This window comes from Cherax quadricarinatus, chromosome 50, assembly GCF_038502225.1.
Source record: "Cherax quadricarinatus isolate ZL_2023a chromosome 50, ASM3850222v1, whole genome shotgun sequence".
In the NCBI taxonomy this organism is placed as follows: domain Eukaryota; kingdom Metazoa; phylum Arthropoda; class Malacostraca; order Decapoda; family Parastacidae; genus Cherax; species Cherax quadricarinatus.
In genome coordinates this window covers 27,705,971-27,723,989 of record NC_091341.1, presented here as the reverse complement: position 1 = coordinate 27,723,989, position 18,019 = coordinate 27,705,971, and the positions used below count along the sequence as shown (strand labels likewise).

General features: G+C 40.9%; 1 protein-coding gene across 4 annotated transcripts in view; it reads left to right on the top strand.

Annotated features, from left to right (window-relative positions):
* Positions 1-17,508, top strand: part of MED14 (mediator complex subunit 14) — a 532,798-nt gene extending 515,290 nt beyond the window's left edge. For all 4 annotated transcript variants that reach the window (XM_070095607.1, XM_070095604.1, XM_070095606.1 and 1 more), the window contains 2 exons: positions 8,532-8,666; positions 16,286-17,508. In XM_070095607.1, coding sequence (XP_069951708.1) covers positions 8,532-8,666; positions 16,286-17,257 — 1,107 coding nt within the window. In that variant the 3' untranslated portion in view covers positions 17,258-17,508. The remainder of the gene's footprint in view (positions 1-8,531; positions 8,667-16,285) is intronic.
* Positions 17,509-18,019: the final 511 nt, after the last annotated feature.

The window sequence follows — 18,019 nt, the reverse complement described above, 5'->3', positions numbered from 1 at the left end:
AACACCCCAGGTTATACATCATGTTACTAACACCCCAGGTTACACATCATCTTACTAACACCCCAGGTTGCACATCATCTTACTAACACCCCAGGTTGCACATCATATTAACACCTCAGATTACACATCTTACTAACACCCCAGGTTACACATGATGTTACTAGCACCCCAGGTTACACATCATGTTACTAACATGCCAGGTTACATATGATGTTACTAACTCCCCAGGTTACACATAATGTTACTAACACCCCAGGTTACACATCTTACTAACACCCCAGGTTACACATGATGTTACTAACACCCCAGGTTACACATAATGTTACTAACACCCCAGGTTACACATCATGTTACTAACACCCCAGGTTACACATCATGTTAATAACACCCCAGGTTACACATAATGTTACTAACACCCCAGGTTACACATCATGTTACTAACACCCCAGGTTACACAACGTTACTAACACCCCAGGTTACACATAATGTTACTAACACCTCAGGTTACACATCATGTTACTAACACCCCAGGTTACACATAATGCTACCAACACCCCAGGTTACACATAATGTTACTAACACCCCAGGTTACACATCATGTTACTAACACCCCAGGTTACACATAATGTTACTAACACCCCAGGTTACACAACGTTACTAACACCCCAGGTTACACATCATGTTACTAACACCCCAGGTTACACATAATGTTACTAACACCCCAGGTTACACATAATGTTACCAACACCCCAGGTTACACATAATGTTACCAACACCCCAGGTTACACATAATGTTACTAACACCCCAGGTTACACAACATTACTAACACCCCAGGTTACACATCATGTTACTAACACACCAGGTTACACATAATTTTACTAACACCCCAGGTTACACATAATGTTACCAACACCCCAGGTTACACATAATGTTACACCCCAGGTTACACAACATTACTAACACCCCAGGTTACACATCATGTTACTAACACCCCAGGTTACACAATATTACTAACACCCCAGGTTACACATAATGTTACTAACACCCCAGGTTACACATAATGTTACTAACACCCCAGGTTACACATAATGTTACTAACACCCCAGGTTACACAACGTTACCAACACCCCAGGTTACACATAATGTTACCAACACCCCAGGTTACACATAATGTTACTAACACCCCAGGTTACACATAATGTTACTAACTCCCCAGGTTACACAACGTTACTAACACCCCAGGTTACACATAATGTTACCAACACCCCAGGTTACACATAATGTTACTAACACCCCAGGTTACACATAATGTTACTAACACCCCAGGTTACACAACATTACTAACACCCCAGGTTACACATCATGTTACTAACACCCCAGGTTACACATAATGTTACTAACACCCCAGGTTACACATAATGTTACTAACACCCCAGGTTACACATAATGTTACTAACACCCCAGGTTACACATGTTACTAACACCCCAGGTTACACAACGTTGCTAACACCCCAGGTTACACATAATGTTACCAACACCCCAGGTTACACATAATGTTACTAACACCCCAGGTTACTCATAATGTTACTAACTCCCCAGGTTACACAACGTTACTAACACAACAGGTTACACATAATTTTACCAACACCCCAGGTTACACATGTTACTAACACCCCAGGTTACACATAATGTTACTAACACCCCAGGTTACACATAATGTTACTAACACCCCAGGTTACACATAATGTTACTAACACCCCAGGTTACACATAATGTTACCAACACCCCAGGTTACACATAATGTTACCAACACCCCAGGTTACACATAATGTTACTAACACCCCAGGTTACACATAATGTTACCAACACCCTAGGTTACACATAATGTTACTAACACCCCAGGTTACACATAATGTTACTAACACCCCAGGTTACACATCATGTTACTAACACCCCAGGTTACACATAATGTTACTAACACCCCAGGTTACACAACGTTACTAACACCCCAGGTTACACATCATGTTACTAACACCCCAGGTTACACATAATGTTACTAACACCCCAGGTTACACATAATGTTACCAAGACCCCAGGTTACACATGTTACCAACACCCCAGGTTACACATAATGTTACTAACACCCCAGGTTACACATCATGTTACTAACACACCAGATTACACATAATGTTACTAACACCCCAGGTTACACATAATGTTACCAACACCCCAGGTTACACATAATGTTACTAACACCCCAGGTTACACAACATTACTAACACCCCAGGTTACACATCATGTTACTAACACCCCAGGTTACACATAATGTTATTAACACCCCAGGTTACACATAATGTTACTAACACCCCAGGTTACACATAATGTTACTAACACCCCAGGTTACACAACATTACTAACACCCCAGGTTACACATCATGTTACTAACACCCCAGGTTACACATAATGTTACTACACCCCAGGTTACACATAATGTTACTAACACCCCAGGTTACACATAATGTTACTAACACCCCAGGTTACACAACGTTACTAACACCCCAGGTTACACATGTTACCAACACCCCAGGTTACACATAATGTTACTAACACCCCAGGTTACACATAATGTTACTAACACCCCAGGTTACACATAATGTTACCAACACCCCCAGGTTACACATCATGTTACTAACACCCCAGGTTACACATAATGTTACTAACTCCCCAGGTTACACAACGTTACTAACACCCCAGGTTACACATAATGTTACCAACACCCCAGCTTACACATCATGTTACTAACACCCCAGGTTACACATAATGTTACTAACTCCCCAGGTTACACAACGTTACTAACACCCCAGGTTACACATCATGTTACTAACACCCCAGGTTACACATAATGTTACTAACTCCCCAGGTTACACAACGTTACTAACACCCCAGGTTACACATAATGTTACCAACACCCCAGCTTACACATCATGTTACTAACACCCCAGGTTACACATAATGTTACTAACACCCCAGGTTACACATAATGTTACTAACACCCCAGGTTACACAATGTTACTAACACCCCAGGTTACACATAATGTTACCAACACCCCAGGTTACACATAATGTTACCAACACCCCAGGTTACACATAATGTTACCAACACCCCAGGTTACACATAATGTTACTAACACCCCAGGTTACACATAATGTTACCAACACCCCAGGTTACACATAATGTTACTAACACCCCAGGTTACACATAATGTTACTAACACCCCAGGTTACACATCATGTTACTAACACCCCAGGTTACACATAATGTTACTAACACCCCAGGTTACACAACGTTACTAACACCCCAGGTTACACATCATGTTACTAACACCCCAGGTTACACATAATGTTACCAACACCCCAGGTTTCACATAATGTTACCAACACCCCAGGTTACACATAATGTTACTAACACCCCAGGTTACACAACATTACTAACACCCCAGGTTACACATCATGTTACTAACACACCAGGTTACACATAATGTTACCAACACCCCAGGTTACACAATGTTACCAACACCCCAGGTTACGCATAATGTTACTAACACCCCAGGTTACACAACATTACTAACACCCCAGGTTACACATAATGTTACTAACACCCCAGGTTACACATAATGTTACCAACACCCCAGGTTACACATAATGTTACTAACACCCCAGGTTACACAACATTACTAACACCCCAGGTTACACATCATGTTACTAACACACCAGGTTACACATAATGTTACCAACACCCCAGGTTACACATAATGTTACTAACACCCCAGGTTACACAACATTACTAACACCCCAGGTTACACATCATGTTACTAACACACCAGGTTACACATAATGTTACCAACACCCCAGGTTACACATAATGTTACTAACACCCCAGGTTACACAACATTACTAACACCCCAGGTTACACATAATGTTACTAACACCCCAGGTTACACATAATGTTACCAACACCCCAGGTTACACATAATGTTAATAACACCCCAGGTTACACAACATTACTAACACCCCAGGTTACACATCATGTTACTAACACCCCAGGTTACACATAATGTTACTAACACCCCAGGTTACACATAATGTTACTAACACCCCAGGTTACACATAATGTTACTAACACCCCAGGTTACACATAATGTTACTAACACCCCAGGTTACACAACGTTACTAACACCCCAGGTTACACATAATGTTACCAACACCCCAGGTTACACATAATGTTACTAACACCCCAGGTTACACATAATGTTACTAACTCCCCAGGTTACACAACGTTACTAACACCCCAGGTTACACATGTTACCAACACCCCAGGTTACACATAATGTTACTAACACCCCAGGTTACACATAATGTTACTAACACCCCAGGTTACACATAATGTTACCAACACCCCAGGTTACACATGTTACCAACACCCCAGGTTACACATAATGTTACCAACACCCCAGGTTACACATAATGTTACTAACACCCCAGGTTACACAAAATGTTACCAACACCCCAGGTTACACATAATGTTACTAACACCCCAGGTTACACATAATGTTACTAACACCACAGGTTACACATGTTACTAACACCCCAGGTTACACATAATGTTACTAACACCCCAGGTTACACAACGTTACTAACACCCCAGGTTACACATCATGTTACTAACACCCCAGGTTACACATAATGTTACCAACACCCCAGGTTACACATAATGTTACCAACACCCCAGGTTACACATAATGTTACTAACACCCCAGGTTACACAACATTACTAACACCCCAGGTTACACATCATGTTACTTACACACCAGGTTACACATAATGTTACTAACACCCCAGGTTACACATAATGTTACCAACACCCCAGGTTACACATAATGTTACTAACACCCCAGGTTACACAACATTACTAACACCCCAGGTTACACATCATGTTACTAACACCCCAGGTTACACAATGTTACTAACACCCCAGGTTACACATAATGTTACTAACACCCCAGGTTACACATAATGTTACTAACACCCCAGGTTACACATAATGTTACTAACACCCCAGGTTACACAACGTTACTAACACCCCAGGTTACACATAATGTTACCAACACCCCAGGTTACACATAATGTTACTAACACCCCAGGTTACACATAATGTTACTAACTCCCCAGGTTACACAACGTTACTAACACCCCAGGTTACACATAATGTTACTAACACCCCAGGTTACACATAATGTTACTAACACCCCAGGTTACACATAATGTTACTAACACCCCAGGTTACACATAATGTTACTAACACTCCAGGTTACACATAATGTTACCAACACCCCAGGTTACACATAATGTTACTAACACCCCAGGTTACACAACGTTACTAACACCCCAGGTTACACATAATGTTACTAACACCCCAGGTTACACATGATGTTACTAACACCCCAGGTTACACACAATGTTACTAACACCCCAGGTTACACATGATGTTACTAACACCCCAGGTTACACACAATGTTACTAACACCCCAGGTTACACATAATGTTACCAACACCCCAGGTTACACATAATGTTACCAACACCCCAGCTTACACATAATGTTACTAACACCCCAGGTTACACAACGTTACTAACACCCCAGGTTACACATAATGTTACTAACACCCCAGGTTACACATAATGTTACTAACACCCCAGGTTACACAACGTTACTAACACCCCAGGTTACACATAATGTTACCAACACCCCAGGTTACACATAATGTTACTAACACCCCAGGTTACACATAATGTTACTAACACCCCAGGTTACACATAATGTTACTAACACCCCAGGTTACACGCAATGTTACTAACACCCCAGGTTACACATCATGTTACTAACACCCCAGGTTACACATAATGTTACACCCCAGGTTACACATAATGTTACTAACACCCCAGGTTACACATAATGTTACTAACACCCCAGGTTACACATAATGTTACTAACACCCCAGGTTACACAACGTTACTAACACCCCAGGTTACACATAATGTTACCAACACCCCAGGTTACACATCATGTTACTAACACCCCAGGTTACACATAATGTTACTAACACCCCAGGTTACACATAATGTTACACCCCAGGTTACACATGTTACTAACACCCCAGGTTACACATAATGTTACTAACACCCCAGGTTACACATAACGTTACTAACACCCCAGGTTACACATGTTACTAACACCCCAGGTTACACAATGTTACTAACACCCCAGGTTACACATAACGTTACTAACACCCCAGGTTACACATAATGTTACTAACACCCCAGGTTACACATCATGTTACTAACACCCCAGGTTACACCATGTTACTAACACCCCAGGTTACACATAACATTACTAACACCCCAGGTTACACATAATGTTACTAACACCCCAGGTTACACATGTTACTAACACCCCAGGTTACACATCATGTTACTAACACCCCAGGTTACACATAACGTTACTAACACCCCAGGTTACACATCATGTTACTAACACCCCAGGTTACACATCATGTTACTAACACCCCAGGTTACACATCATGTTACTAACACCCCAGGTTACACATCATGTTACTAACACCCCAGGTTACACATCATGTTACTAACACCCCAGGTTACACATCATGTTACTAACACCCCAGGTTACACATAACGTTACTAACACCCCAGGTTACACATCATGTTACTAACACCCCAGGTTACACATCATGTTACTAACACCCCAGGTTACACATCATGTTACTAACACCCCAGGTTACACATCATGTTACTAACACCCCAGGTTACACATCATGTTACTAACACCCCAGGTTACACATAACGTTACTAACACCCCAGGTTACACATCATGTTACTAACACCCCAGGTTACACATCATGTTACTAACACCCCAGGTTACACATCATGTTACTAACACCCCAGGTTACACATCATGTTACTAACACCCCAGGTTACACATCATGTTACTAACACCCCAGGTTACACATAACGTTACTAACACCCCAGGTTACACATCATGTTACTAACACCCCAGGTTACACATCATGTTACTAACACCCCAGGTTACACATCATGTTACTAACACCCCAGGTTACACATCATGTTACTAACACCCCAGGTTACACATCATGTTACTAACACCCCAGGTTACACATAACGTTACTAACACCCCAGGTTACACATCATGTTACTAACACCCCAGGTTACACATCATGTTACTAACACCCCAGGTTACACATCATGTTACTAACACCCCAGGTTACACATCATGTTACTAACACCCCAGGTTACACATCATGTTACTAACACCCCAGGTTACACATAACGTTACTAACACCCCAGGTTACACATCATGTTACTAACACCCCAGGTTACACATCATGTTACTAACACCCCAGGTTACACATCATGTTACTAACACCCCAGGTTACACATCATGTTACTAACACCCCAGGTTACACATAACGTTACTAACACCCCAGGTTACACATCATGTTACTAACACCCCAGGTTACATGCCTGCACTTACAAACAGGGTGCTAGGAAAGCAGTTATTTTAACAATCACTGAGCTGCAGAAGGAGAATATATGACCCATAATCATCCTATGTACAACATTTTTACAGCTTATGCAGTTTGTTAGTTAAAGTACCAGGATTAAACTCACAAGTGAGTTGATATACCAGGAATTAAACTTTTTAGTAAGTTGGAATACCAGGAATGAAAATATTTCATAATTGGCTGTGTTATTTATTGTTATAATTATTATACAGTGGCCCGGTGGCCTGGTGGCTAAAGCTCCCACTTCACACACGGAGGGCCCGGGTTCGATTCCCGGCGGGTGAAAACATTTCAACACGTTTCCTTACACCTGTTGTCCTGTTCACCTAGCAGCAAATAGGTACCTGGGTGTTAGTCGACTGGTGTGGGTCGCATCCTGGGGGACAAGATTAAGGACCCCAATGGAAATAAGTTAGACAGTCCTCGATGACGCACTGACTTTCTTGGGTTATCCTGGGTGGCTAACCCTCCGGGGTTAAAAATCCGAACGAAATCTTATCTTATCTTATCTTATCCTCACTTAGCGGTGGAGTTCTGTTCTTACGAGTAGGTCAGTAAATAAATTGGTCGTTAAGCGAAGAGCGTACTGTACTGGTAGTGGTTTGTGTCAACTATCTTTATATGTGTTTTAATGTCACCTTTGCACCATTTATAACATTTCTAGCATGTAAATGTTTATATTGTAGTGTACTGTATATTGTAAAGAACAGAATAGAGGAAATCAGCTCTAATATACATTACTTAAATATGCATACTGGTCAGAGAGCGGGTCGTAAGTCCAAGTGGTCATTAAATGAGTACATCGTTAAGTGAGGAGAGACTGTACATACTTGCAAATGAGCACTGAATGTGTATGTGTGTTGTGTTATTTCAGATGCCAACATCTCAACAAGTTCAACAAATGAAGTGGAGTCTACAATGGTGCCTAACAAACCCTCCAATTGGCTCTCCCATTGCTCCTCCCGGGATGTTTATTGTAGTCGTCTCCCGCAACAAAATACTCTTCTTTGTAAGTATATGTATTGTGTGTCTTGGGTGGCCTCAGTAGCTTTGCATCTACAATTTACACTGTAGTTGCTCTGGTGGCCTGGTGGTTAACGCTCTCGCTTCACACGGTGAGGGCCTGGGTTCGATTCCCAGCCAGAGTAGAAACATTGGACGTGTTTCTTTCCACCTGTTGTCTATGTTCCCCATCAGTAAAATGGGTACCTGGGTGTTAGTCGACTGGTGTGGGTCGCATCCTGGGACACTGACCTAAGGAGGCCTGGTCACAGACCGGGCCGCGGGGGCGTTGACCCCCGGAACTCTCTCCAGGTAAACTCCAGGTAAATGTTGGTGGTGGTATAAAAAGGTGTATGTACATGTATGCTCAAGTGTATACACATCCAAGTGTATGTGTGAAGTAATGGTGGTGGTGTCATTATGCAGAAAATAATCATTCAATAAATTAGAAAGCTTTGGTGCTATAACTGATATAATTGAGAGTGAAAGATGGCTGCTTTGCATTGTTTACTCTTGTAGAAGAGTGCAAGGTACTTGGATTAAGAGTTAAAAATGTGGAATGGATGGAAAGAGGTGGAGTGGACTAATATATTATAGGAAGCAGGTCTGAAAATATATTTGTGTGAGGTAGTACAGGTCCGCCATCACAAATCCGGCAATCAGTTATTCGGTTCCTTCAGTTATTCGGCACTAATTTTGGCTAGCATAATTTCAAATTTCCAGGGTCGCCACACCAACCTGCTGGTACTGTTTGGTGGCGCTATTTGCTGCATAAGTCATTCCAATTTATTTTTCTCCATTTATTGTTATAACCTGCTTACTTTTAGCCCTAGCTATGGTTCCAATGAATAAAAGAAATGCTTCTCATTATGTAAAGCACCTACACAGTACATTATCCATTAAAGATAAGGTGGCTTTGAAGCCACTGTCGGTTGCCATGAGCTCAGTCTCATGAAGCAGAAGAATATACTTTATTGACTCACGAAATCGTAATGACACGATTGCAAACAAACCATTCTCCGGCCGGGATTGAACCCACGGTCAGAGTCTCAAAACTCCAGACCGTCGCGTTAGCCACTAGTGGCTAACGCGACGGTCTGGAGTTTTGAGACTCTTTGACCGCGGATTCAATCCCGGCCGGAGTATGGTTTATACTTTATTATTACTCTAATATCAACACTACAGCTTATTTGCCTATCACAATTGATCTAATAAGACATAAGAAACAATATAAATAACATAAAACATGTTAAATACTCCAGAATGAATAATATTTGGCATAACACCGAGCAGTTCAACGGAGGTATGAAGAGGATATGGTAAACAAATACCATTCTCCTATCCCTGTCATGGTGGCTTATATTAGAGAAAACGGAGTATAGCACAGGGCTAACTATGATATACACTCCTACCGCACCATAAACCTGAAACAAAAAAGCTATTTTTCTCTTTATAGATTATCACATAGCAGCATATGTGTAGAGAACCTAGGATAACCCAAAAAAAAGTCAACGTGACTTATTTTTAGTACCTGGCTTGGGTTAGCCATATATGATTTTTGGTAAATATTCGATTCCCAGCCAGGGTAGAAACATTAGGCATGTTTCTTTACACCTGTTGTCTATGTTTACCCATCAGTAAATGGGTACCTGGGTGTTAGCTGACTAGTGTGGGTGTTATCCTGGGACACTGACCTAATTTTCTTGAAATACTCTGCATAACAAGCGGCTTTCTATATAGTAGTATGTCACTGATGTCAGCTAGGCCTGTATACATTGTGCATGTACTTGTAGTAAATAAAGATATTATTATTATTATTATTATTATTATTATTATTATTATTATTATTATATTATTATTTTCTCAGTTGTTTGTTGGGTTATCTTATTCAAACTTGGGCAATGTATAATGGAAAGATACTTCTTCATGTACACCAAAAATGAAAGAAATCAGACCATAAATAGCAGAGTTCACTTCTCAGCCATTAGCGGCCTCTTAGCAGTATATTTTTGCATGGTTGTTATGGTTATATTCTCATTTTTTCGGTCTCATTTGATAGAATGAAAGATATATTACAGAAATAGATATGATTTTGATTGCTTTCATGAGGAAAAGTACCTTGAAATTGCACTCACAGTAGCGAAAATGTTCTATTCTTTAGCGAAGCTCAAGAGTAAACAAATGACGTCACCGTCCAATACCTGTCCGCCTGCCAGTCTAAATTCCAGTACAGAGTCAAGAATGGCTTGACATTATTTATACAATTATTACAATAATGCAGCAGTCTGCATAACAGTAAATCTTCTATTTTTTTTGTGAATAAAAATTCCAAATGAAAAGCAAGAGTAATACAGTGGACCCCCGGTATTCGATGGCATTGGTATTCGATAAATCCGGTATTCGATGCATTATATCGCAAAAATTTTGCCTCGGTATCCGATCGAAAACCCGGTATTCGATACAATTCGTACGAGATGTGTCCACGTGTGGCCTGAACTGGCCCATGTGTGCCAGTGTTTACAAGCCAGCCAGTGTGCGCACATCTAAGGATACATTCGGTACATTCCATATTATCACTGTTTTTGGTGCTTGTTTCTGCAAAATAAGTAACCATGGGCCCCAAGAAAGCTTCTAGTGCCAACCCTTCGAGAAAAAAGGTGCTAATGACTATTGAAATGAAGAAAGAGATAATTGCAAAGTACGAAAGTGGAGTGCGTGTGTCGGAGCTGGCCAATTTGTATAGTAAACCCCAATCAACCATCTCTACTATAGTGACCAGGAAAACGGCAATCAAGGAAGCTGTTCTTGCAAAAGGTGCAACTGTGATTACGAAACGGCGACTGCAAGTGTTAGAAAATGTTGAGAGACTGTTATTGGTGTTGATAAATGAAAAACAGATAGCAAGAGATAGCATCTCTCAAGCGATCATTTGTGAAAAGGCTAGGCAGTTGCATGATGATTTGGTAAAGAAATTGCCTGCAACTAGTGGTGATGTGAGTGAATTTAAGGCCAGCAAAGGTTGGTTTGAAAGATTTAAGAATCGTAGTGGCATGGTGAGGCTGTCAGTTCAAGTCCTAATGGAAGGGGATTCCCCTTCTAAACACTAACACCATCCACACTCTCCCCTCCTCCCATCCCATCAATCATCACCAGATCTTCATTAAAGGTAAGTGTCAATTATTCTATTGTTATTGTTGTTATTGTAATTATTCTATTGCATTAAACTTAATATTTCATGTGGTAAATTTTTTTTTTTCATACTTTTGGGTGTCTTGCACGGATTAATTTGATTTCCATTATTTCTTATGAGAAAAATTGATTCGCTTTTCGATATTTTCGGTATTCGATGAGCTCTCAGGAACGGATTAACCCCTTCAGGGTCCAAGGCCAAAATCTAAAGTGGTGCCCCAGTGTCCAAGAATTTAAAAAAAAAAAAATTGTTATTTTTTCTTATGAAATGGTAGAGAATCTTTTTCTGAAGGTAATAAAGCAAAAAGTATGAAATTTGATGGAAAATTGACGAAATTATGCTCTCGCGAATTTTGATGTGTCAGCGATATTTACGAATCGGCGATTTTGCCGACTTTGACTCCCATTTTAGGCCAATTACATTATTCCAGTTGGCCAAATTCTTAGCTATTTCACTAGTATTACTTCTATTCTATCGATTGAGCACAAGAAATCCCCAAGTCAACTGTTTCAACTACAAAATAAAGTGATCGGAATTTGGTAATTTGGCCAATTTAACACAAAGTTCAAAATATTCCAATTTCAAAATAGGGTCCAGAATAAACAATGTAGGTATTCCTGGCACTAAACTAACATTTCCTCTGTTCATTAGTTATGTTTTGAGGCTTTACAAATAAATTCCATTTTGGTTTTTTATTCACATAATGAATTTTTATTCACACCAAAAAACAGAAGATTTACTGTTATGCAATATTGTAATAATTGCATAAATATCATCACCACATTTGTGAATGTATTTTAGACTCACCAGCTGGTGTGTATTAGATGTGTGAGGTCGTTTGTTTACTCTTGAACATCGGCAAAAATTTAACATTTCCACTACTTTGAGCAGATGACACCCGAATCTGCATGACAGTATCTTCCATTGCAGACACTGCAAAGCTCCAGGCGGACATCAACCAAATCTTTCAGTGGGCTGCAGAAAACAATATGAAGTTCAACGATGAGAAATTTCAATTACTCAGATATGGTAAACATGAGGAAATTAAATCTTCATCAGAGTACAAAACAAATTCTGGCCACAAAATAGAGCGAAACACCAACGTCAAAGACCTGGGAGTGATCATGTCGGAGGATCTCACCTTCAAGGACCATAACATTGTATCAATCGCATCTGCTAGAAAAATGACAGGATGGATAATGAGAACCTTCAAAACTAGGGAGGCCAAGCCCATGATGACACTCTTCAGGTCACTTGTTCTATCTAGGCTGGAATATTGCTGCACAGTAACAGCACCTTTCAAGGCAGGTGAAATTGCCGACCTAGAAAATGTACAGAGAACTTTCACGGCGCGCATAACGGAGATAAAACACCTCAATTATTGGGAGCGCTTGAGGTTCCTAAACCTGTATTCCCTGGAACGCAGGAGGGAGAGATACATGATTATATACACCTGGAAAATCCTAGAGGGACTAGTACCGAACTTGCACACGAAAATCACTCACTACGAAAGCAAAAGACTTGGCAGACGATGCACCATCCCCCCAATGAAAAGCAGGGGTGTCACTAGCACGTTAAGAGACCATACAATAAGTGTCAGGGGCCCGAGACTGTTCAACTGCCTCCCAGCACACATAAGGGGGATTACCAACAGACCCCTGGCAGTCTTCAAGCTGGCACTGGACAAGCACCTAAAGTCAGTTCCGGATCAGCCGGGCTGTGGCTCGTACGTTGGTTTGCGTGCAGCCAGCAGCAACAGCCTGGTTGATCAGGCTCTGATCCACCAGGAGGCCTGGTCACAGACCTGGCCGCGGGGGCGTTGACCCTCGGAACTCTCTCCAGGTAAACTCAGTTTCAAGCCATTTCCAGTGCTAAAACCAATCAAAATCATCTCTATTCCTGTAATATGTCTTCCATTCTATCAAATGAGACCAAGAAATCGCAAATATAACTATAAAAAACATACGAAAAAACACTGCAAAGTCGCTGTTTTAATCGAAAATCATGGTCTCAGTTTTTTTTTTCTCTCATTATACACAGTGTGCTGCAGGATTTGTTTTATGTGGTGCAAAAATACCACATAGATGTATTCTCTCATATCTAGGCCCAAATGTACCACTCACAGTTTATCAGAGGGAACTGAGCTCATGACGTAGATCTACGGTTTGGACCCTGAACGTAAAGCCGTAGATCTACGGGACGGACCCTGAAAGGGTTAATATCGAATACTGGGGGTCCACTGTATAAGAGGGGCCTGTAGCCGTGACTAATGAACAGAGAAAATGTTATTTTAGTGCCAGGAATGTCTGCATTGTTTATTCTGGATACTATTTTGAAATTGGCATCTGTTGAAATTTGTGTGAAATCGGCCAAATTGCCAATTTCTGACCACTTTATTGGGTAGTTGAAATAAGTGAATGGGCGGTTTCGTGCTCTCAGTTGACAGACTAGAAGTGAATAAGTTTATTCAGATATACACAAATACAGTTACATAGACTATCATACATAGCAGCATATGTATAGAGAACCTAGGATAACCCAGAAAAGTCAGACAAAGTGACTTATTTCTAGTACCTGGCTTGGGCTTGCCATATATGATTTTTGGTAAATATTTTTTTTTCTCAGTTGTTTTTTGGGCTATCTCATTGAAAATTGGGCAGTGTATGGTGGAAAGATGCTTCTTAACGTACAACAAAAATAAAAAAGACGGACGATAAATAAGGGAGTTAACTTCTCAGCCATTAGCCGCCTCTTTTCAGTATATTTTTGTATGATTTTTATGGTTGTATTCTCATTTTTTTGGACTCATTTGATAGAATGGAAGATATATTACAGAAATAGACATGATTTTGATTGCTTTCATGACGAAAAGTACCTTGAAATTGAGCTCAAAGTAGCGGAAATGTTCGATTTTTGCCGATGTTCAGTGAACTGTGTAAGTCAAGTTGGTTAATTTTATTAAGTGTATTCTAACCTAACTACTCTGTAATCTGGCAAACTCAGTAATCCGGCACACTACAGGTCTCAATGATGCCGAATTTGTGATGGAGGACCTGTATATTCATTCCTAGGTAGTAGGATGGTAGATAGCAACTACCGAGGGAGGTACTACAGTCCTGCCAAGTGAGTGTAAAACAGAAACCTGTGATTGTTTTACATGATGGTGTCATTTTTCTGTCTCATAAATATGCAAGATTTCAAGTACATCTTGCTACTTTTTCTTACACTTAGGTCACACTACACATGCATATACAACCCTTCTGGTTTTTTTCTATTTTCTTACTGGTTCTTATTCTTGTTTATTTCTGCTTATCTCCATGGGGAAGTGGGACAGAATTCTTCCTCCATAAGCCATGCATGTCATAAGAGGTGACTAAAATGCTGGGAGCAAGGGGTTAGTAACCCCTTCTGTATGTACAGCCTCTCCTCACTTAACGACGGAGTTCCATTCCTAAGACCATGTCGATAAATGAATTTGTTGCTAATTGAGAAGCATACCATAATGGTAGTGGGTTTGTGTGAACCATCTTTGATATTGTTTTAATGTCACCTTTGCACCATTTATAACATTTCTGGTATTTTTTAAATGTTTATACAGTAGTGTACTGTATATTGTAATAAAGAGATTAGAGGAAATCAACTCTAATATACATTATTTAGGTATGTGTACTGGCCAGAGAGCCTGTCGTAAGTCTGAGGCGTCGGTAAACAAGTACGTTGCTAAGTGAGGAGAGGTTGTATTACTAAATTTAAAACGAGAAAGTTTTGTTTTTCCTTTTGGGCCAGCCTTCCTCAGTGGGATATGGCCGGTGTGTTGAAAGAAGAAAATATATTCTTTGAGGGAGGTATTTTGTAGCTTATCTCTCCATCTTAGAACACCATCACGTAAAAATAAGCAAAACCTAGCAATAAAGTCACACCCTTTAATGTGGGATTGACCCCCTTTTTTACTATGTTATAATGTTCAAACATATGAGAGCTCCTTGGAATTTGATGTAAGAAAGGATAGTTTTTTTAATCTGATGAAGAGGAGGATACAGCAACTCCAGTTCCTTGAATCAACACTCCTACATAATTATTGTAATATTACCGAGGAAGAGTATAAAACCTGTAGTGATTACAGTACCAAACCTGTAGTGATCACAGTACCAAACCTGTAGTGATCACAGTACCAAACCTGTAGTGATCATAGTACCAAACCTGTAGTGATCATAGTACCAAACCTGTAGTGATCATAGTACCAAACCTGTAGTGATCATAGTACCAAACCTGTAGTGATCACAGTACCAAACCTGTAGTGATCATAGTACCAAACCTGTAGTGATCATAGTACCAAACCTGTAGTGATCATAGTACCAAACTTGTAGTTTGCCAGGCACCTGGAATGCATCATACTGTTATACTTTTACTTTTGTACTGAAATAACTTTCTTTTAGTTCCAGTTAACAAGGATCAATGTGCAGTTACCACCCGAGACAGAGCCTCCAAATTTAATGCTGCCATTGGTATACGACAGTGTGAGCAACAAGACCCAGATGGCAGAGCGCCGTGATCACGGCAACATTCCTAGCATTACTGTGCAGGTCATCAATGATATCATGAGCCGTGCCATTGTACAGCCCAATGAGATGTGTCTCTATCCGTGCATTCGAGAGTTGCTGTGCAGCTTGAGTCTGGGTCCCGATGGTAATGCCGTAGCTACTCCACCATCGTCAGTAGGCCAGAGTACACCCACATCCTCAGGGGGCTCTGTACCTCAGTCGTTGGGGTCGCCCCATTTGACGTCTCCTCACATGGCCTCTCCGCACACTCCTGGTTCTTCTGGAACAACACCAACAGTCCAGTCGTCCATGGCATCTACGATGTCACAGAGCATGATCTCCTCATCCACAGGTACTGCCACCACCAACGTGGCCACACTCAGCAACCCTAGCATGGTTTCTACAATGTCTTCGGGAGCACACTTCAGTGGACCAAAACCAGTGTCTGCTGTAGGACATATGCAACCAACGCTTGGCTCTATGGGACCTATGGGACCACAGGGTATGCAGAACATGCAAGGAGGTATGCAACCAAGCCACATGCAGCAGCCCATGACCTCTATGGCTGGAGGGATGATGCAAGCTGGACCACGAGGAATGCAGGGTGGACCATCAGCTGTGCAGAGTGGACAGATGGGTGGTGGCCCTGGAGGCATGCAGGGTATGGCTATGGCAGGAGGTGGCATGCAGGGTGGACCAGGAGGCATACAAGGCCCTGGTAGTATTCAAGTTGGACCAGGGGGAATGCAAGGAGGTCCAGCAGGTATGCAGTCTGGTCCAGGAGGCATGCAGGGTGGAATGCAGGCAGGACCTGGAGGTAGACAAGGTGGATTCAGTGGAAACATGATGGGTCAATTCAATCGCTAATTATGTGGTTAAACCCACATGTATATAGGCATAACACTCAAAAGTAAATAGGCTTTTATATATGCATTATCCACCATTTACGAGATGCGTGTGTGCTGTGCTCAATATTGGATATGTGAGTTTAGCAAAAGGTATTAAGAGCAGTATTTTATTATGTTTATTTGCTTTATAAGTTCTATACTTATTTTTTGAATCTTGCAGAAGATTTGTCACTGAGGAGCTGTTTAGTAAAAAAAGGCCAAATTCCATAATTAGTTTTCATTTCTCCTGTTGTCAGTAATACAAATCTGTTGACAATGTTTATAATTTTATTGTGTGATCTTGAAATTTCCTTCATAGGTCAGACATGCCTTGAAGATTTTTTTCTGGTGTATAGATGTTCTAAATATTTAAAGGCTTAATGCTGTAATTTTTTTAGTGCATTGGCAGTATTCCACCAAGGTTGGGAACCAAATAAACAAGGAAACACACTCACTGTCATTCTTTCAATAGCAGTCTTGCTTGAAATGTGTGAATAATCACAGTTCAGATAAACTTATGTTGCAGTATCTCCAGCTCTCCTGTACCAACATTGTGTTTCCCGTCTCTGGTATCAAGTCCAGCTAACAGGTTTCCCTGAATCCCTTCACACTCACTCACCTTTGTTCACACTCCAATTGTTCATCAAACACAGATCCACTTGTATCACTCACTCCGATCAAACATGATCACTCATACTTTCTGGATGCGGAAGCCCCAGTCATCTCTGTTTCAGTTCCTCCC